Source organism: Arvicola amphibius, chromosome 4 (genome assembly GCF_903992535.2).
Source record: "Arvicola amphibius chromosome 4, mArvAmp1.2, whole genome shotgun sequence".
Taxonomy (NCBI): Eukaryota; Metazoa; Chordata; class Mammalia; order Rodentia; family Cricetidae; genus Arvicola; species Arvicola amphibius.
This window is the reverse complement of record NC_052050.1, coordinates 83,211,676-83,233,108: the sequence shown is the minus strand read 5'-3', so window position 1 is coordinate 83,233,108 and position 21,433 is coordinate 83,211,676. Positions and strand designations below refer to the sequence as shown.

At 40.2% G+C, this 21,433-nt stretch overlaps 1 protein-coding gene across 6 annotated transcripts in view; it reads right to left on the bottom strand.

Annotated features, from left to right (window-relative positions):
• Window positions 1–21,433, bottom strand: part of Tenm2 (teneurin transmembrane protein 2) — a 961,804-nt gene that overhangs the window by 625,044 nt on the left and 315,327 nt on the right. The window contains exon 5 of one of the 6 annotated variants that reach the window (XM_038326022.1): window positions 14,179–14,220. The exons of the other annotated variants lie outside the window; for them this stretch is intronic. Within the exon in view, the coding sequence (XP_038181950.1) occupies window positions 14,179–14,220 (42 nt within the window). The remainder of the gene's footprint in view (window positions 1–14,178; window positions 14,221–21,433) is intronic. 6 annotated transcript variants of the gene reach the window in all.

Sequence of the window (21,433 nt, the reverse complement as noted above, 5' to 3'; positions counted from 1 at the left end):
GGCATATACATATAAATACATGTTTGGCAACATTTGTATGCAAAAATCAGGAAAAGAGGGAGCCAAAAGTATCTATTTTTATGGCTTTGTGCTAGTTACTTAAACCTTTCAGGCAGCTATGTACAGGGGTCTCCTTAGAGAAGAGGTCATTTTGTACATTGCATCTACACTGACACGGTTCTGTATTTTGAGTGTATGTTGGGGATCTCACTTTTAGTGTCCTCATTTCCCCAGTATCTGAGATTTTGGAAATATGTGAGCATAGCCAAGGATAAAAAAAATAGAGTTAAAACAAAAGACTTACCCGACATTTTTCTGTAAAGAAGGGAAATCGGGAGAGAAGAGGGGAAGCATCATTTCTGTGCTAGGCATGGCAGTATGCTAATGATTACTTTAAATCTCATTTTCTTTGAAACTATGGTCTAAGACCCCAGATGGGGGTCATGCACATACAATAAACGGGCTGCAGAAAAACAGTCTGGTGAAGGATTTATCAAATACACAGAGAACAAAACAATCGAAACTAGAATATGCCATAGGTCTAAGGTGTCCTTTGGCAGGCTTCATCCTTATTGCATCTCATGACTTAACTGTATATTTGGTTCTGGTCATAACACATGCCTTCATGCTAGACAATGCCAATGGACATTGCCTGAAATGCTTTGGGTTCAGATCTGAGATTACTGAATGAGTCACAGTGCTCTTATAGAAACAAAGACTTTCATTGTTTTCCTATTGTCATTACTCAGTGTGAATCAAATTAGTGGATCTTTGGATAGTATGGTGTTACTATGTTTGGTGTTTTGAAAATTGCTGTTTGAGTTGTTGACTAGTGTCTCATAAAAAATAAATATCATTTGTTGAATTTTGGTTTGGGATTAGAACAGAATTTCTACTACTCGGTGCTGTGTATGCGAAGTGACATTCTATGCATTGACAATTATAAACTCAAAATATTGATCAATCCCGACAAACACTGGGATGATGTATGTCTTTCCGTATCAGATATTCAGCCAAGATTCAGTTCTTTATGTAAAAATCAGCGTGTCTCTCTCATTGGTATGTAGATTTGCTTTCATTTTTAATAAATGACAAAATTATATGCCTGCCAAAGAGCTGCTTTAGTTTCTTTATGATTTACTGTCATCAAAGGTTTGATCTGTATACTTTTTTTTATGTACCTATGTACCTAGGGTCACGTAAGCATCTCTCAGGTGAAGGAAATTGTAAGCTGTAGTTTTTGGAATTCTACTTTCAAGCTAAGATTTGCTTTTGTCCTTGTAAGAACTCTTGGGAACAGGTGTTTCCATTTCCTTTGCTCTGGCGAGGAAGCTAAAGAAAGTTAACTAACGAGCTGGGCTTTGCTAAGCTCTAGGAGAAAGGAGACCATTTGGAGTCTCCTTCCTGCTTGTTTCCTGATAAAAAACAGGATTTGGTGCTTAGTAACTTTTACCATCTTAGGAAGTGTCAGTAGATCTTTAGAGAGTACAGTTTGTTCTCTTGTTGATTCTGAAGAACTACCTGAGAGATGAACACCAACCGTTCTTGGAGAAACACCCAGGCACTGTGTGTTTCCTTTAATTGGATATTTCTGACTTTGACATGCTCATGGGACTGTCTACCTGAGCAGGGTATTTGTAATTGTCCGGGCTTCCTTTGGCCCCTTTGCAGCCAGCCATGATAGCCAGGTGATCAATTATTGTTCATCTATTCGCTATGGATAACTATAACTACTTTTTGTAGTTTACTGAGTTTCATTATAGAACTACACAGATAGCAAATTTTGGTGTGCTTTGACTGCTAGGCTTTTCAATGACCTATAAATACATGAACCAACATAGTAAGGTACTCATAATTTATGAAAGTTTAGCATCTAGTTTAGCTTATTAAATCACTTGAGGCAGAGGTTCTCAAGTTTAAGCATACAGTCTAATTCTCTGGAGATCTTGATAAAACGTAGAGTGCTTGGCTAACTCCCAGTGTTTATAACCACATCAGGAGGTCTGAGGTCACCCAGAGATTTGGTATTTCTGACAGGCTTTCAAATGGTTTGAAAAACTGAAGTGAGGACCACTCTTCGAAGAAAAACTACCTTAATAAAAAAGATATCTATATAAGTAATCGAGAATTGTAGTGTTTTAATTATCTTGATAGTTTTGATGGATAAGGAAGGTTTCTACATGACCTCAGCATGGTAGAAACCACTTAAAAGGGGACAAGAGACCATTCCTGCTTTATACTCTTCTATAAAGTCTCAGTGGACCAAAGCTAATCTTTGTTTCTCTTATTTTGTTATTGGTTCCTTTTTAAATTATTTATTTTATGTGTATGGGTGTTTTGTCTATATGTATGCCAGTGTGCTGCACACATGCATGCAGTGCCCACAGAGGTCTGAAGTTAGTATCAGGTCACTCGTCTGGGGCTGGAGTCTCAGATGGGTGCTAGCTGCATGCAGGTGCTGGGAATGGAACCTGGTTTTCTGGAAGAGTGGTCAGTGTTCTTAACTGCTGACCCATTCCCCCCTCCTCCCCTTTGTTGGTTCTTATAAACACTTGTGGAACTGAGCATGCCTAGAATGTTTTAACTCCCATCTATGTTTTATATGTGATAATAAAAATCTATAAGGATTAAGTGGCTTGTCCTTATAGCTGAAAAGATCATGCTTGGTATGATTTAGATTGTTAAAAACCTTAAAAAATCTCTGGGTGTTGGTCGTAATCCTAGCACTCAGGACGCAGAGGCAGGTAGATCCCTGTGAGTTCGAGGCTAGCCTGGTCTACAGAGAGAGTTCCGGGACAGGTTCCAAAGCTACAGAGAAACCCTGTCTTGAAAAACAATAACAACAACAAAAACAACAACAAAAACCTTAAAAATTTTTAATCTTATACTTAAACACAGCATTCATACAAATATATACAGGCATATCCAGGCAGCTGAAAATTGAAGTTGGTAGAATAGTGACAATTTCCAGGCTAGGCCTGGAAACTTGATTAATTTTCTAGGTCTGATCTAACCAAAACTAAGTTTGTTGAGAAATCATGGATATTAACAGAAATTAGCTGACTTATCTCTCAAGAAAGAAGTAGAGATTCTTTTTTGTACCAGGTAATCTAATTGTTAATTGAGCAAGTCGTGATTAATAATTGCTAATTCCAGGCTGGCGAAGGCTCAGCAAGCAAGAGTATTTATTATGAGAGGACCTGGCATCATATCCCCAGAACTCACATAGAAAGCTTGCTATGGTTGTACTCATTCCTGTCTGTAACCTTGGCAGTGGGGATGGGGTGTGAATGGAGACAGGAGGGTATCTGGGGCTTGTTGGCTGCCAGCCTAGATCCAGTTGCAGTGATAGATCGCTTGTTTCAAATGAGTAAGGCATAAAGTGAAAGATCAGGCCACCTGTGTCTTTATATACATCACACATATCAAACCACACACACACACACACACACACATATCACACATCACACATCACTCGCACACCCTCCGCATAGTTTAGATCACCTGTCCCTGTGTTTAGACACTGAAGAGATGAGCAATACATATCCCATGACATTTTGTGCATGCCTTGAATGTTAGATTCTAGGCATAGGAGGGGGGGGGAATAAGCAACCAACTAGCTCATTCCAAAAGTGATGTCATTTTAATACAATACGTTCTTGCGATATTAAGGAGAATGGCTAGTTTAAGGATGTATAGTCATTAAAGATCAAAGCTTTACCTAATGAAGGGATGTCTGAGTGGACACTACAATGACCAAAGTAAAGCATTCACTGAAAAGTGAGAGGGAGCGACATTATCAAACAGGTACATAGCCACTGTCGTATGACCCAGCTTCTGTCGTCTGAGAAACTGGTTAGGACAAGTGGTGATCCTCTCCCACGGGAGCTCAGCACAGAAGGCTGTGAGAACTTTGAAGTCTTTAAGACTCAGAAGAGCCACCTTGATTCAGGCTAAGATGACTCATTGATCCCATTTATACGTGTATAAAAAAAATGAGTGTGTACACCTGTAAGCCAATTTCGAAAATTCTGACCTTTAAATGAATGTTTTTCCTAGTTTGTTTAGCATACGAATGAGAAAATAGAAATTAATACACCAGCCAAAATTGTGTCTTCACCATTGATACTTTAAGGATATTATTACTAAGCATTATAAACATGGGCAGCTCAAATAATAATTAGGGGGAAAATCATATGGAAATTGCTAACAAACTCATTAGAGTGTGCTTAATTATTGCAGAGAAGAGCTAGCAAGAGGATTGGAGCTTAAGGAGTAAGTCTGTTTGCACATGGATTGATATGCTTGTATGGTAATTACTCGCAGCTGTTGGACTTTCTGAGTTTATTAGAAACTTAATTCCAAAACTTTCATGCTGAAAAGATGCTCCAGCACTGTCGCGCCAGCACTGTGCAAGTACTGGGAGCATGGAGCGTTTCCCCAGCCATTCTGCTTGGTGACGGCTTCCAGAGTAGCTACAGATCTCCTCATCAAACATAATGAAGTGGATCTGCTCACTTTTGATTTCCACGCGGTTTGCAGAAGGAGCGAAGCCTCCTGATTGAAACCGCTTGAGCCCTGTGATGAGACGTTGCAAGTAATATGTATCCCAATTACGAAACCATCTCAGAAAACAGGCTTGATGCCTGATGTATTCATTTGAAAGCAATCCTTGGCTAAATTGATCTTTAAATAATCTATCTATATGCTTGTTAATTTAATAGATCAACTGACGTCAGGAGAAGACAGGAGTGCTCCATCCTTCACACTCTGTCTCAGAAATGACAACTGATTCTTCTTGGTGATTCATTTATTATACTTTATAAATTAGAAGAAAGATACAGTGTGCCTGAAATACAGCTGGAATTTTGCCCACTAGCTTTTTTTTTTCTTACTCGCCATCAATCAGAAAATTTAATACTGTGTCTGGATCAGTAATTTTGATCTCAGTCTAGTTTTGCTCTGTGACAGTGTTGGCTGCTATCCTGCCTTAGGATGGTACTGGTGTCAGTGAAGTGATTATTCGTGCTATGTGGCATCTTCTGTTGTTATTTCTTTGATAGGTTCCAAGATTAGCTAATATGTGCAGCTTAATAAAAACAATAGCAACCAAACTGACAAGGCTCACAGTGAGCCCGTCCATGCTGTAGAGGTCATGTTCATTGCCGTTGTCCTTGGTTTCTCAGTCCTCCTCCGCCGTCAGCCACTGCTCACCTTCCTGGACTTGGGGGGAGCTGGGAGGACCTTGGACTTAACATAGTGAAGGGAACCCTGATGGCTCTTTGTCTTGGAGAGGGGTGGAGTGGTGGGGGTATGGGTGGAAGGGAGGGGAGGGAAGGAGGAGGAGATGGAAGTCTTTAATAAAAAAAAGAAAAAAAAGAGAAAAATAAAAACAATAGCATGCAGAGCCAATTGCTATCACAGCCCATGAAGTTTTCAGTGTGCCCGTGTAACCGTTCTGTCCATGTTGACCAAACCGCAACATTTCATGCTCTACGGTTCTGAGTCTTGTTGCCATAGAAGCTGTGTTCCAGATTTCCAATTCCCTCATTTCTGTCTCAGTAGATACCATGTCTACAAGCATTTCATTACGCTTCCTTGCAGCGCACCAACCCTTCAAGGACCACATCAGTACCTCTATGAAAAGACTTGTCTTACTCCATTCCAGGAAAAACGTGTATGTGTGTGTATGTATGTATACATACATACATACACACACATATATACATATATATATATATGTTAAAAACCTCTATGCTTAATACTAGTATATATTTATTGTCAATTTAAATGTTAGTAGCAATGATGATATAGTGACAAGAAGAATACTATTTTAATTACTATCAAACCCTCTTCTAAGTTCTTCATAGGTTATCGTCTTACCTATTACTACATCCTTCTTATGATATAGGTGATTCCCCCACTATGCACATGAGAGACAGAGATAATGAAAGAACAAACAGGTCATCCTGTTAGGTGTTAAGAGATCTAAGCCAGAGTTTGGACCCAGATAATGTAGCTTGTGAGTTTAATCTCACAGGATAATTGAAAGCAGAAGAGAGAATATAAAGAGACTAGCAAAGTACCTCTAACGTAGTCTAAGTTGTTATTGTATTGTCCTGTGCAATCCAAGAGTTATAAAGCAAGTTACAGGCAATGATTAATAAATGCCAGATGTCAATCTAGGTTGACAGTGTATTAAGTGAGCATTTCTAAGTTTCCCAAATGTGTCTGCAACCCATATACATGACTGTGCTGCAAAATGAACGTTCAGTAAACACTCAACGAGTGAATGAATGAAGGAACGAACAAAGTAATCCGAGGCTTTTGGATGGGCTTTTCCCTCTTCCCAGCGGTTCCCAGGGGAACAGGGTTAAATCCTCCCCAAATCAGATAAATATTAAGCCACTGAAGCATGGATTAAATCAGCCTTTCCACTTCCATTTCAATGAGTTAGTATTTAAAGTAAAGCTCACAAAGCAATATTTAAAAAAGTCTACATCCTGAAGTAAAACATGGAAATTATCTGATTAATGCAGATAGCCACTCACCAATTTATATTCTTGAACTCAAGAGAATCATTTAGCTAATTGTATAGGTGATTATTATGCTTTTCACAGAAGTGTGGATCATGCATTTGGAATTGTTAAATTGCATATCCAAAAGAATCCTCTGAAATCTAATTATTGTATACTTGGAAATTCCCATAATCAGCGAAAATATATTTTTTTTATTTCTTTAAAGACAAAAAGCTCTAAACATTTGAAAATCCTCTATTGAGAAGGTGAATTCAACATTTAAAAAAAATCAGGTTGACTTTTAAACAAATAGGTCAAATAGACATTAAAATCATATGAACAAGAAATAGTTTTAAACCCTATTTACCCATTTACCACGTGTATAAAACTATGTAATTATAAAAATAGTAGTTTTATATTAGGAAAATTGTGACTTTCAGAGGATGTTTTTAAGATTCTACTTATTTTATGTCCTGTATATAAATGTTTGGGCTGCAAGAATCTATGTAAACTGTGTACATGCTTGCTGTCTGCAGAGGTCAGAAGAGAGGATTGGATCCCCTGGGACTGGAGTTACAGTTGTGAACCACTTGTGGGTGCTGGGAACTGAATCTGGGTCTTCCAGAAGACCAGTAAGTGCTCCTAGCTGATAAGTCACAATTCCAGCTCCATTAGAGAAGATGTGGAAAGAAACTGTTCGTATGGATACTGAGTTTGAACAGTGGCCGAAACTCTAAGTGCAATGGCAGATGATTGGTTCAGTTTCATAAATGTTACTTCTTTGAGTTTGGTCTGTTGGGAATACAGATATAATGCCAGAGAACACTTACAAAACGAAGAGAGGGAGAAATTGAGCTACATACATGCACATATTTATAAAGGGAGAGAGAGACACCGGGGGAGTAAGGGAGGGAGAGACATAAAGAGACACACAGAGAGATGGAGAGACAGAGAGAAAGAGAAAAGGATCTCAAGTGTTTGCTTTCCTCAGGGGCCTTATGTATGCGTTCTCTTTCTGTGTCTCTTGCAAATTTTAAGAAAAGTAGATTGTAAGGTGGGAAAGTTGACTTGGCCTCACATTTTCTGAGGTCTCAGACCGTGATGAGCTGCCCCACTGCTTTGGTGCCTGTGGTGATGCAGAGAGAGCATCACGGTGAGAGCATGTGGTGGAGAAAGCAGCTACCTTCCTGGTTGTTGGAAGGCAGGGGGAAGAAGGAAGGGGCCAGGGTACTAATAACCTCTAGTGACCCAACTTCCTCCTACTTGACTCTACCTCATAAAACTTTTAGCCCTTCAAATCGTCCCTGAGGGTAAGGACTAAGGGCTCAGTGCATGAACTGTTGAAGAGACCCTTAAAATACAAATTTTATTTCGATGGTAGATGGCTTCAAATTACAAAAATCTACATTAGACAAACTTACTTGTAAATAGTATCTTCTAGAATACATTTGTTCCAATTTCATATGCTAATAAAAATACATGCCATTTTACCGTGATGTGCAAAACTAAGTGACAAGAAATTTCCTTCTTTCCTGGCAAACATTTGAGCAACAGTACTCTCCACAATAAGAGTGTAGGGTTGCTCAGTTGGTGTCTCACTGTGCCAGGTTCTTCTAACACAGTGACAGGTAAATGCTTGACCACAGACCCCTCAGTGGAAGCCAGTGCACACACCCTTCACTGATATTCATCCCGTTCCCTTTTGAAAGCTCATCTCCATGGTTTCAGACAAAAGGAAAAGCTTTCCAGGATAAATGAACATTTTTGGGGGAGGCCTCTAATGTGCTGGGAACATGAGGAGATTCAGGGGGACTCCTTAAACTTAAGCACGAGGCTAAAGAACTTCATTAGCAGAACCATCACTTCTGTTTCCCTTCCTGATGATGCAGAGGGAACATTGGAACATGAATCAAAATATTTGAGTCCTAACATAGGTGTTGGTTTCTTTTAAGAGGTTAAATGATCCTGACCAAGTCATTGAACTTTCCTCTGTCTCCTTTAAGAGAAACCAGTGAATTTCCTCAGATGTTTCTGGAGCACTGTCTACAAGCTCAGTAGAATAGCAAACCTTGGTGTGAATAAGTAATCCAACCCAAGTTCTTGGATTACAAACAATGACTCCCAGAAGAGAATTCCGAACTTCATGGATGTTTGCCTTAACCTGACAGGTAGCAGGCGTCTAAGTATTTACAGTCCATGTGGAATATCTACAGAATTCCTTGCTCATAACAGTACTGGAGTTCAGTCATTGGCCAAATATTTATGGCAAAGAAAATTAAGCCACCCCTCTCTTCCATCTTCCAAGCCTGTGGATCCTCGAGTCACGTTTTCTGCTCTGGGGTCTCATGTCCCATCCATTAATTTTATGATGTAGTTAATCTGAAAACAAACCCCTTTCCAGGTTCAAGTTCTCCTGCAGCTGACATAAAGAGGAAGAAGTATGACATTTGCAAAGCCCACGGAATTGGCAATGTGGAAACCAAGCAGCCCCATAAGGAAGGGTCCAACCATTCCTGATAAGCAAAGGGAATTCCTCTCCTGAGAATGAGTCAGTGGACCAAGGCAAATTTTCTGTTGATAATAAAATATCGCCCTTCATGTAGGAACTGCACCAGGATCTATCATGGTTTTTAAGGGTATTTTTCAGCCACTCTTCTACTGAGTAACCAAACCTCTCTTTAGTAGAATTGAACCCACGAGAGGGAAAATGGTGACTCGTAAGGGCACAAAGATGAAGGAAAAGGAAGAAGAGAGAGGGAAAGAGTAAGAGAAGAAGAGAGGGAAGAAAAGGAGTAAGTAGTCTTCCAGTTTATGCATCCGGGCGCTAAGCTGAAGAATACAATGGTTAGGTCCCCCTTCATCATTCACTTCTGCTTTAGGAAGATCTTTGAGGTTTATGCTGTAAGGAACATCAAGTGATAGTCTACTTGATGTTATGAAGAAACTGTATTTAGATTAAACTCAGCCCTGGACATATGTTCTCAAGAATATTTTGACTGACTTGCTCCAATCACTCCTGCATGTATTCAAATAACTCTCCTTTCCAAAATCCCACTTATTGTTCTTTCAAGACGTATTCAAATCTTTATTTTTTTTTCCCTTGGAGATGGGTATCAACTATCCTAGTCTTAATTGTTTCTCTTTTTCAGAACTCTTTGAGTTTATAAGGGTTGACAAGTTCACCTCCTTAACCTGGAAGAACTGTAAATAGAGAGGGCTTGAAGCCACATCTGCTAAATCTATGCACCTCTAGTCACTCAGAGGACCCATCCAGCTTCCACCTTTTATTCAGCTCTGTTTACAAAGTGAGTTACATCCCCAACATGTATCTCTCTGCCTTGTGTAACCACATAGATGTATCACCAACACTTCAAACTCAAAATATCCAAAATTAAGTTTTATTTCCTCCTAGATTCACTCTTCACTGATATTTTTATTTTATGACCTGGAAACCTTGCACACATCCTCAACTTCTCCCTCCACTAGCTCTTCTATAAACTCGGTCAACTGTATTTCAGAAAATGATACAAGATAATGAAAGAAAATCCCATTTCGTGGCAGTAAAATATGTTTGTCAAGTCACATGAACTCTCCGTTTTCAATTCTTGTCAGTGTGACTCAGGGTAGGGCATTTTCCTTCCTGGAGTATTTTCAGAGGAGAAATAAGTCGACTAAAAACAACCAGATGGCGCCTGCTTTGTGGTAGCTTTTGTGCTGTGATGCTTATGCCATTATATATGTATGCCAGTCACCTGTTCTAGAGCGGGCCACGGTTCAAGCAAAATAAATAAAGGGGCTCCTTTGGAATGGAATGGTAAGAAGCTTAATCACTTCACAACTCATCATCGATTTATTTCTCTCAACTGGGTAGATTTAAATATGGCTCCCGTGGCTGCCTTACGAAAATTCATTAAAGAACCAATTCAATATGGAGTGCTGAGTAGATTTATTGATTTTCCTACTCCAGTGTCATTTGGGCATTTTATTACGTGTATGTGTATTCATATATTTTGTAATAGGACAATTTATTACGCAGAATATAGAATAATTTTCTCTAAGAACTTTCTCTGGCACAATGGATCCAGGTTGCTTTGTTCCACAGACTCCATCCAAATCAGTGGGACCAAGGGTGGTTTTTTGGGGCAGAAGGGCTCCATTTTTTACACTTCTGGGCAGGAAGACACTAGAGACTTCTTGACCAGGTGCTCCTTGGGCTTCTCTATAGACAGCACTTAAAGCCCCCACTCGATCCAGCTATGACTTGGAAGAATTAGACTCATTTGTAGTCATTTCCTCTGGGCAGTGGACACACTGGCCATGTCAGTAAGTACTTTTTTTCCAGTATATTCTGTCTGCCTGCTGCCTGGCATCATTCATTGCATGTGCTAAAGTGTTGAGCAATGACGGTTCAACTCTCACCCTCACAGTGTTCACCATCAAGAGAGGGGTTGGCATATAACCAGCCATATTTACAGTGCTGGATTCAACTGTGTAAGGAAAGGCCAGGGTGTTTACAAAAGTAGATGGCAAATGTATTGCCCCAGTCTGGACTTGAGGAATTGAGGCTAGGAAGGAAGTTTCTAAAGAATGAAATTCTACAGCGAATATTTCAAGAGAAAGAGACGTTAATGAGAAAAAACCACAATGTAAGAAGATAGAAAAAACATTTTTAGGAAAAGTGAGATGAAGCTAAAGAAAGAAGTTAAGCCGTCAGTGGTCCATGAAAGCCCATTCCTAGAGATGCCCACTGGAGAGGCGGGAGCCTGTGAGACCTAACATCATGCTCTACCTTTCTCTTCTTGCTCTTTGCTCTTGAGCCGTGTCCAGGTTTTGTCTCTGTCCACATCTACCAGGTTCTGTCGTAGGAGCTTTCCCGCCACTGGCTTCCTCTTCCTGGATCAAACCAGCTCTTTCCACAGCTGCCCCTTCCTAATGCTAAAGCCATGGCTCAAATGACCGAGTTCAGGAAATCTTCCCATGACCATCTTCTGCCACCCAGCCCCGACTTCTCCGTCTTTTCTTTATATGCTGAGCCATTATCTGAAGTTATTATGTGTCTTCCCCATTTCCTTACCGTTTCCCCCAAGTGTAATAGGCAGGCAACAAGAGGGCAGGGATCAGATCTACTTTCAATCCCCAACACTCACAGCAGTGTACAGTATACAGAGAACTCCAATGAATAACTAATGAGTGCATACATGAATATATAACAAGCACAAGGGCTTCAATAGAAGAGCGATCTCTGCCAGTGATCCAAAGCCCTGTTGGCTACATATGGACATTGGGGAACACTTTCCTAGGTAAACTGAAAAGAAATCAATTTTCTTCATATTTTTGCCTCAGGTGACAATCTCCCACTCTGGGGCCTTCCCAATGGAACAAAGCTACTCATGGATAGAGTTCCATGTATCTCTGCCTTGCTAATTTCCCTTCCAGGTAGCCACAGTACCTAATGTTGCATTTCTAGAATTCTGTTCCAGTTTGCTTTCAAATACCTTATACATAATAATTATATTTTTTAGAAATAATCATGCCAGAAAATGTGACGTTTCCGTTGGAGACTGGTGGTTGCTGAAAGGATCGTATATTGCTGACCTTTGACGCTGCCCAATATGCTATACTTGGGCTTCCTATAGCTCTGTCTCATTTGTTCTCTCTTCTGTCTGCTCTTCTCTCAACAGGGACTGAATAACAACGAGATACAACAAGCAATGTCTTTCTGCGTGATTATAACACACCCTGGGTGGTGACATCAAGCATAAGAAGTGCAATAATCCCCCCGCCCCAAATTCGAGAGAGCTTTGTGGGCTTACTGTAGTTGACTGCCTACAGAAGGAAGAGAGATCCAGCTGTGTGTGTTTACCGGACACTGCAAAGGTGAGTGGGGAATGTTATTATCACCTCATCAGTCAGCCTGGAAAGTGTTCCGAGTCTGAAAAATACCATCCTGGTTTTATGTTCTAGTGTGAAGTCAATTCATGTACTTGTTCCGTCCTGGATTTCCTAGGATTTATTTAAACTATTTTGGTCCACAGAGATTGTGATGTAAAAATAATCAATTGAAAAAAATACGTACCAACCTTGCAGTGTGCATAAGATTTAGGTGCCCAGGGTTTTATAGGCATCAAATTAAATATTAATACTTAACATTTATGGGGCCTTTAGAATCTGCTAGGGACTTTAACATGGGTTAGTTCATTTAATCTTCAGAAGAACACTATGGGGGGGGGAAATCCTATCAAAATCCCCATTTTATGGATGGGAAAACTGAGGCTTTAGCAATGAGGATGGACATCTGAAGTTACTATCTTTGAAAGGATCAAATTGGTATTTAAATACAGGCTGTCTCTGTCTTGTAGCATTAAGAATTTTAACATGAATCCCTTTGCTTGGTTCAACATCTAATTTTAGCACTCAAACGTTCTGACTCTGGATCTCTAGTCCTCACTTTTGGAATGTGGAAAATGATTTTGATAATTATAGGATTACTTCATTGACTGTTTGGGGTGGGGTTAATATAGCAGAGTGCCAGGTTCATGATAGATTAGTACTTAATGAATGGTGATAATTACCTATTGTTATTTCTTGTGCAGCTCTATTAACATTTCAACTATATAAGATTTAAAGGCACAGGCTTCTTTTGGACGGTTATCCATATATTTAGAAGACAATATAAGCAATACAAATTAAGAATATATCAGCAAAGAGACCAACGGTCAACTGTAGAATATCAGTAATGATTATATTGTTCTAAAGACTTTCTCTGTGCCTATTCTGAAAACTACTCCTGGTTTATAAAATAGCCTTAGTCCCATAAAGTCATTTTTTTAAAAGCTCATATAATAAGCATAAACTAAGCCCAGGGAAATGTGCAAATAGCCTATATTCTCTGTGCCTCCTTATATTATGACACACCTTCTTACTGCATAGAACAGAAAAGCAGGTGTATATGTGGAAAACTATGGGAAAGGGAGGAAACAGGCCATTCTAGAAAAGAGGAAGGACTGCCTGGGAACTATGGTAGACTGTCAGGAGGTAGAATACCATCACAGAAAAAGAATTCCAGATTGTGAGCAAAGTGGGGGCGGGAACACAAGAATTAACTCTTTCAATGTTTGAAAAGCAAAGGAATAGTAGACAGGGTCTTCAATGTTAAATCATAGCCTTTGTGCCACACCTATAAACGATGGAAGCAAAACAATTTTTAATATGGCAAAGGGGAAAAGGGACAAGTACCTCTGAAAATAAAACACTCGAAAGGGAGAGGAAATAACCTCGACTCTTTCTCTAGAAAGCCCAAGACAAAGAGGAAATTATGTACTCAGAAAGCTGAGTCCATCAATAGGAATAATAACCTGAACATAATAAATGCAGGTGAGCTACCACAGAATCAGAGTGTTGGTTGACTAGGACAGCCTTCCGAGGTCTAAAGATGTCAGGAAACTGTTTGCCATGCGGGGCACAGGAGTGTGGCCTGTGAAGAATGCCCTCTGAAGCATGGCTGGCCAACTCTAAACGTAAGCCAAGATTGTTTTCATCTCTGTTTGCATGTTATCTACAGAAATAATGGCCCTCAGAGTTTATTCAAAATAATGTGGCTCCCTCTAGATGCGACTAGAAAATTTAAGATAGTAGGAGCAGAGTTGGAACCCATGTAAACTTCCATCTGATGGAATGAAAGGCTCCTGTCTGCACACTTTTCCTAGGGACAGCAATTACCCATTCTAGGTGTCTTGAGGACTTAGGAAGATTGTGATCAGAGCCACAAGCAGTGTCTTCTTCTAATCATAATATCAACAGGTAAACAGCAGCATCTGGTCGCTGCATTGAAAATAAGACCTTCTGTTCTTTTTTTTTTTTAAGGAAACTTATAGGCTGAATTATCAGAGCCCAGATGAAATCCAGTTAATAGCTGAAATTGGTGTTTTCTTTAGCGAGTTGCCTTATCTCTTTTTAACAAGCCTTACTTACTAGGGTAATTGCACTGAATTCAATCCATTATCTATGGATTAATTCATTAGGGTGGCTTAAACTTTGGGAGAATGGATGGGTTTTCACAGTCCGCCCCTCAATTCCACAAATTGACACTGTAAAACAAGTCTGTGCCATTTTTATGGAGGCTCCAATTCATGAAATAAAAATCAATGAAGACATTGCCTTCTAAGTCCCATGCCATCCCCGATGCTCTGTAGTTTCCCTGGAAGCCGTTGGGTAGAAGAAGGGCAACTCTAATCAGAAAGAGAGCCATTGTATTTGGGAAATCATGAACAATGCTTTTCTGGGCCAGTCACCTACCACGGTGGCAGCCTCTGGTGTGGTGGATCTCAACCTTCCCAGCGCTGCCAGCCTTTCATGCTCATTTTATTCCTCATGTTGTAGTGACCCCCCAACCACAAAATTATTTTTGTTGCTACTCCATAACTGTAATTTTGCTCCTGGTATGAGTTGTAATGTAAGCACCTGTGTTTTCTGATGATGTTAGGTGACTCCTTGTGAAAGGGTCACACGACCCCTAGGTTGAGAACCTCTGTCCTACTGTTTGTGCCATTGGGAATGGAAATCTGTTGCCCAAGCAGCCTGTCTTTGTCAATCAAGAGGCTCTTTCAGAAAAGTGCTGAGACTGCTGAACCTTTTTTGAGGGTGCTCCTGGGACCATAAATGATTCCCCCTTTGTTTGCTGTTGTCCTTTTCCACTGTAGGCAGTGGGCAAATTGGATGATCCTTAGCCGTAGCTGTGAAATACTGCTCTATCAAAACTGCCTGCGGCTTTAAAATGCAACAATTCCCAGGGACCCATTCCTTATAATTTATGATTTAGGAGATCTGGGCTCATGCCCAGATGTCATTTTTATTTTTTAAAGCTTCAGGTGAGTCATATACAAAAGTCAGGTTTATAACTCCAAACGGAGTCATGCTCCTGTTTTTATTTAAAAAGAGCCACTTAACCAAATGAACAGAGAGGATTGGCACTGTCTTCTATATAACACCAATCAATGGGTTTAAGTTTATTAAGTATAACTATCCATCTGGGAAGTCATGATGGAAATATGGCATGGAAATCAATGAGTTGTTGCCCAGCCTGAGATCATACCATGGACCAATGAACCTTGCTTCTTATAGTGCCATGCTGATCCCATGAATTGGGATCTTGAATCACAGTTAAAAAATTGGCAACAACCTCAATTTTTGAATATATATGGTTATTATAAAGCTAGAGAATTGTGAAGTTGTTGTATCTAATCTTCACGCCAAAGGCAGAGCCTATGCTCTGTCTCTTGAATGTTGACTGAGCTCAATGACTGTGTGCTGAGGAGCAAAATGTGGCAGTAACAACAGGTCCTCAGCTGCATCACAACAAGATCCCACCTTCTCCAAAGATGAAAGAGCAAGTTGTCATTCCACAGGAATGATGCCATTTTAACTAAACCACCCAGAAAAAAAATCCATCAGTCCCAGTGTCTGAGCTAATTTTTGCTTGTGAAACACAATACTAAAAACTCAGTGTTTTTTGACATTTGCAGAGATGTAGAAGTCTAAGATCGGGGGCCATATCTGATGAGGACCTTTATGCTCATTATCTCATGGAGGGATCAAGGCCAGAAGAGTGTGCGACAGAGGGAACAAGAGGAGACTAAGCTTGGTGATAACTAACCCAGGCCTGTGATAACTGTATTAATCCACTCCCCAGCAAAGCCCTACTAATCTAATCACCTTCCAGGGACCCAGCTCCTCAATACTGCTGCTCAAGAGATTACGTTTCTAACACATAAACTTTAGGAAACATAGTCAATCAAACCACAGCACCCAATAAAGCCTTCTGTTGGTTGATGCTGGGCAGATATCTTGGTTGTAACCTCAAGAACAGTCTTGAGCTAGTACTTTCTAATTGATCCATTTCCAAATTCCTGTCACACAAAATTAAACGTGTGCATTTTGAAATGTTCATGTTATTTTAAACCATGAGGTTTAAGGTAATTTGTTAAAAAACAATAGATAAGTTATTCACTTGGGAAGACTTTCTTTATCCAGGGTGTAGTTATTTTAGCCTCTACCTTTGTTTATTACTTATCTGAGATGCACAGGCACATGGGATTATCACCCAAATCAGTAAATATTTCATAACTTGCAAGCATTGCTGTGAGTGTTGTCTCTAAAAACCTTGATAAGCAATGTTTAAATAATAGCATTTTGGATGGCTCCAGTGACATGGTATGTGTTAATAAGAGAATTAAGGTCAACATGGACTAAAGAATCAGTGTGAATTGTTGGAAGGACTACAACCAGAAAGTAGTCATGTATTGTAAAAATCTGCATCACAGGGCCTGGAATTAAATGCATTGTAAATAATAAGGAGTGGTAGTAGCTAGATACAAAAATCAACTTAGCACTCGTTTCTGACTTTTCATAGAGCAAATCTGAAACAGTAGCGGTAAGAACTAGCAGCAGCCAATGAAAATGCAGGACACAAGTTGGAGTCTCTCCTTTCTGCAAAGGTGATGTGTGACAGCTCTCTATGATTCAAGGATGTGGTTGGCTGAACAAGGCCTCAAAGAATAGAAATAAGTGAGGGAAAAGTAGCTGTGGACCTAGCGAAGAGGGTAGGCAGTTCCTTGAGGACTCGAGATAGGTGAAATACAAGAAACACTCAATTTATAGTTCTATTATGCTCTATGGGTGCAGATAAATACCACAGCTAAGTGTTTGGTAAGCAAATTATCAAATATATGCTGTCATCCCCAGAACGTCTGCTGGTGATGAATTCCTAAGCGAAACAGCACTATCAGCTTTTGTCCAAGAAAAGCTGCTAAATCCTGCAGCCTTTATTGAGGGACTCAGAATACTCCAGACTCTGAATGTGCTTCTCAACCTTATGAATAACATGCTATATCAGGAGTTCTGTCTTGGGGAGGTCAGGAGGTGCCACGCAAGATGTATGGCACAGACTGGCCAGTAGCAGATGAAAATCACCTTGCTTTTAAATAATTACTGACATCTCCCAGAGATGTTGACTTTGCTAGATTATAATGGGGAGGGGAACCAAAACAAAATGAAGCAAAGATCTTCTATGCTTCCTCACGTGTGCACACACACATGCACCACACAGTACACATACACCCACACATAACATGCAATGAAAGCCTACACATCCAACATGCAACATCCTCTACTAACACACATAGCCCAACACTCCCAATATCATCAACATATATACAACCAATATGCAGCAACAAAAATATACTCCCTCCCATAACCAAACAAACCCAACAGTTGCACAGCAGAAGAAAAGATAGGTATTGCACAAAAATATCCTCTTGGGACTCTGTAAGTGTGAACATCTAGGTATGATGCAGGTATGGGTAGTTGGGAGTCACTCAACTTCAAGAATTACGAAGAACTTGTATGCAAGGTACACAAAACCTTGTTGACCATAAAGTAGCCTACAGGAGGACAGACTTGAATAACATCAGTTACCTATCCCAAGCATAATGGTAAGCATAGTGTTAGGAAGCAAAGTGAAATTGCTCAGGCTAAGTTGTTTGAAGGTAGAGAATCTGAAAGATAAAACAAGCAAGCAGGCAAACAAAACAAAACAAAAAAACCCAAAACAACAAAAATTTCTACGAAGAAACCAGATTGGGTGGGGGTAGGGACTCTGGCAATTTTCTGCTAAAATAAGAAATAATAATTAACAGAATTTAGTATTAGAAAATAAAATCAACACCACTTCTTTTTGGAGAGAGGTAGAGGGCACTTTCAAATCAATTGGCTTTGTTGTAGAAAAGGAGAGTTTACTTTGGAAGCAACGCCACCTTCTACTAATTATTACAGTGGCATTTGATTTGGGGGATGGCATAAGATTTTCAGAGAAATTACTGGATTTTCAAAGTGCCCTTTATGCTTCCTCAGTACATGCACCAATAGCCATACATCTTTTGTCAAAAATCAAAGCAAACAAAAAACAAGTCGTGGCAGGAAGAGATGAGTAACAAGTGACTTGGCTTTGGCAAGACAGCAGAAGATGAAAATATCAGAAAGGGAAAGTCTAAAGAAAACTGTCAGGAAAAGGCGCTCTTACCATGCCCCATCCTCCCCACATAGCCAGTGAGGTGGGGGTATCCACGGAGCAAAAGGCTCCGAGGCCCTTTTTGTGCTTTTGGCTGGAGGTCTGCCATTGTTGCCCATGGAGACATTACTTTGAAGAAGTGCTGTGTCTGCAGAATCTGAGTGATTTTCTTAGAAACAATGGATTGGAGAGAGAGCCGCATCCCTCTCAGTGGAAGTAGTATGGAAGATCAGGAGGTTCTCTCTCAGAAGAGAAGAACACAGCAAGACCTAAACTGTTGCCGATGTTTGGGCAGAAATTTGTCTCAACTCATGCCTTATTCTTTCTTTAAATTACGCCAAGCTGCATGACTCACCTGTGTTCTTTATTTTCTTTTTTAGGAGGTGAGGATGGGGAATAAAATTCTCAGTCTTCAGCGGTTAGATTTCAGAGGTTTGCTGGCATGCTTAATTATAAAAATTCTTAATTTTTAAATTGTGTGTACGTGAGTGGGGCGCACACATGTGAACACAGATGCTCATGGTGCCCTGAGACATGTGATGCTCATGGAGCTGCGACTCCAGGAAGCTCTAAGCCATGTTGTATGGGTACTGAGAATGGAGCTTGGCTCTTCTGCAAGAGTGGTTGATGCTCTTAATCACTGAACAATCTTTCAAACCCTCCCCTCCTTCTCTCTCTCTCTCTCTCTCTCTCTCTCTCTCTCTCCATCTATCATCCTTCCATCCACCCACCCATCCATCCATCCATCCACTCATCCATCCACTCATCCACTCATCCATCCACCCACCCACCCACCCACCCATCCATCCATCCATCCATCTAACTTTTTGATAATATCAAATAAGTGAAATGAAACTAAAATAGAAATATGATTAATTCCCAATTTTACTGGCTGTGCTTGTAGTAATATTGAGTATATTAAAAACAGAGCTGCTTTTATAATCTGTGTAGAGCTAGTCCAGCACAGGGGTAGGAGAGCTGCTCAGCCATTAGGAGCATCTGCTGCTCTTGCAGAGGACCTGGGTTCAAGTCTCAGTACCCACGTCAAGTAGATCACAAAGGCCTGTAGCTCCTGTTCCAGGGTATCGGATATCCTCTTCTAGCCTGCACTGATACCTGAACATAAATTAAGCATATGCATAAAATCAGGCAAACACAACTAAATGTAAGAAGAATAAATAAAACACATTTTTCAGGAAAAATAGATCTAGTAGATATAGCACCTAGTTCTACTAATCTGGGACCGCCCACACCACTTTTAGTAAGCATCTTGTAAACATATACTTCTGTTTTCATGTGTATTATAATATAGTCAGAAGTTCTTGTGAGAAGTTTAAGTGAAGCTTATTCCCAGATCTTTTGATCATAGAAAGTAGCTCAGAAATTTTGTTGAAAATGTAGACACATAGTTAGAGTGATGGCTCAGTGGTTAAGAGCACTGGTTGCTCTTTCAAAGGATCCAGGTTCAATTCCCAGCACCTACATGGCTGTTCACAACTGTCTGTAACTCCAGTTCCAGGGGGTCTGGCTTTCTCACATAGCAGGCAATGCCCCAATGTATTTAAAAAAATGAATAAATCTTAGAAAAAAGAAAACAGACATCTCTAGTATCAAAAGGTCACTCTTGAAGTTGGTGGGGTGGCATGGGAGTCTGCCTCTTAAAACAAGCTTCCCTAGCTGATCTTGGATACAGTGAGGGACTACCACGTTGAGAATATCTCAGTTTATCAGCCATGCTTGCTAATTACACCCCTAAGTTAGGTACTAAGCCAGGAACACCCTCCCCCCCAAGGCCATCCTTTCTTTCATGAGTTCACCATGCCATGAACCCTCATCCTATTTATATGACCTTGTTCCATTTCCAGCCCTAACCAGGAGGAGGAGTGAAGGACACAGCGCCTGCTCTACAGCCGAGATTCTCAAAGGATACGCTTACCACAAAAGGCAAAGAAACTCACAGTGGTCCGTCCCCGTCCCTGCTGTCATCGTCTCATTCTTCTGCTCTCAAGATCTTTGAATTGGTATGCTTCCCTCTTGTTTTACCAGGGCTTCTTTTAGTCATTCGGGTTTCCACCTGAATATTATCACCCCTGCCAAACTTTCTCCCATAGCCCAGCCTCTAACAAACACCATCAACTGTCTCCGAAGACATCATCTTGCTTCATTCCTTCTCAGTAATAACATTATCTAAAATGATCTCATTCACTCATTTATGTAATTAGTGCCTGGCTCTCCCTGCAAAGTGCATAAAGACCTTGCCTTCCTTTTAGATGCTGTAGACATTGTTCTTGGTATAATATCAAACACACATAAGTACTTTAAAATGCTTCCCGAATAGATGAAAGGACAGAGGAATGTCTAAAGTCTCATTCATTCCATTTCTCCTCTTCTTAGTCTTGATATGGGGATCAGCAAGAACATCGATGTATAAAGGATTTGGAAATCTATAAGTGATAAATAAAAATATTCTCATGCAAATATCATCATTAATTATTCAGAATTAGTTGTGAATGGAGACTCTTTTGCATCGGAAAAAGCTGGGAGAGTTCATTGGGTTAGGGGTTAGGAAATTGGGGAGGGGGAGACGAGACTCAGTAACTTGGGATGCAAAGCTGCAGTACTGGTATAAACATCTTCCAAGGTCAGAGACGGGTGTCTACGTTTCTCCCTCAAGTTTATGTCTCTACAGAATTGAAAGAGGAAGGAAGAGCTACAAATCCACGCGAGAAGCTCTCTCACTTACAAGCATCAGCATTTCTAAGGGAGGCGAAGCTAAGCTGATAATGCAGCCTGAAAAGATGCAGCTTTTCTCCAGCCCACACTGAGCTCAGTTTTGCAGAAGTAAATGGAT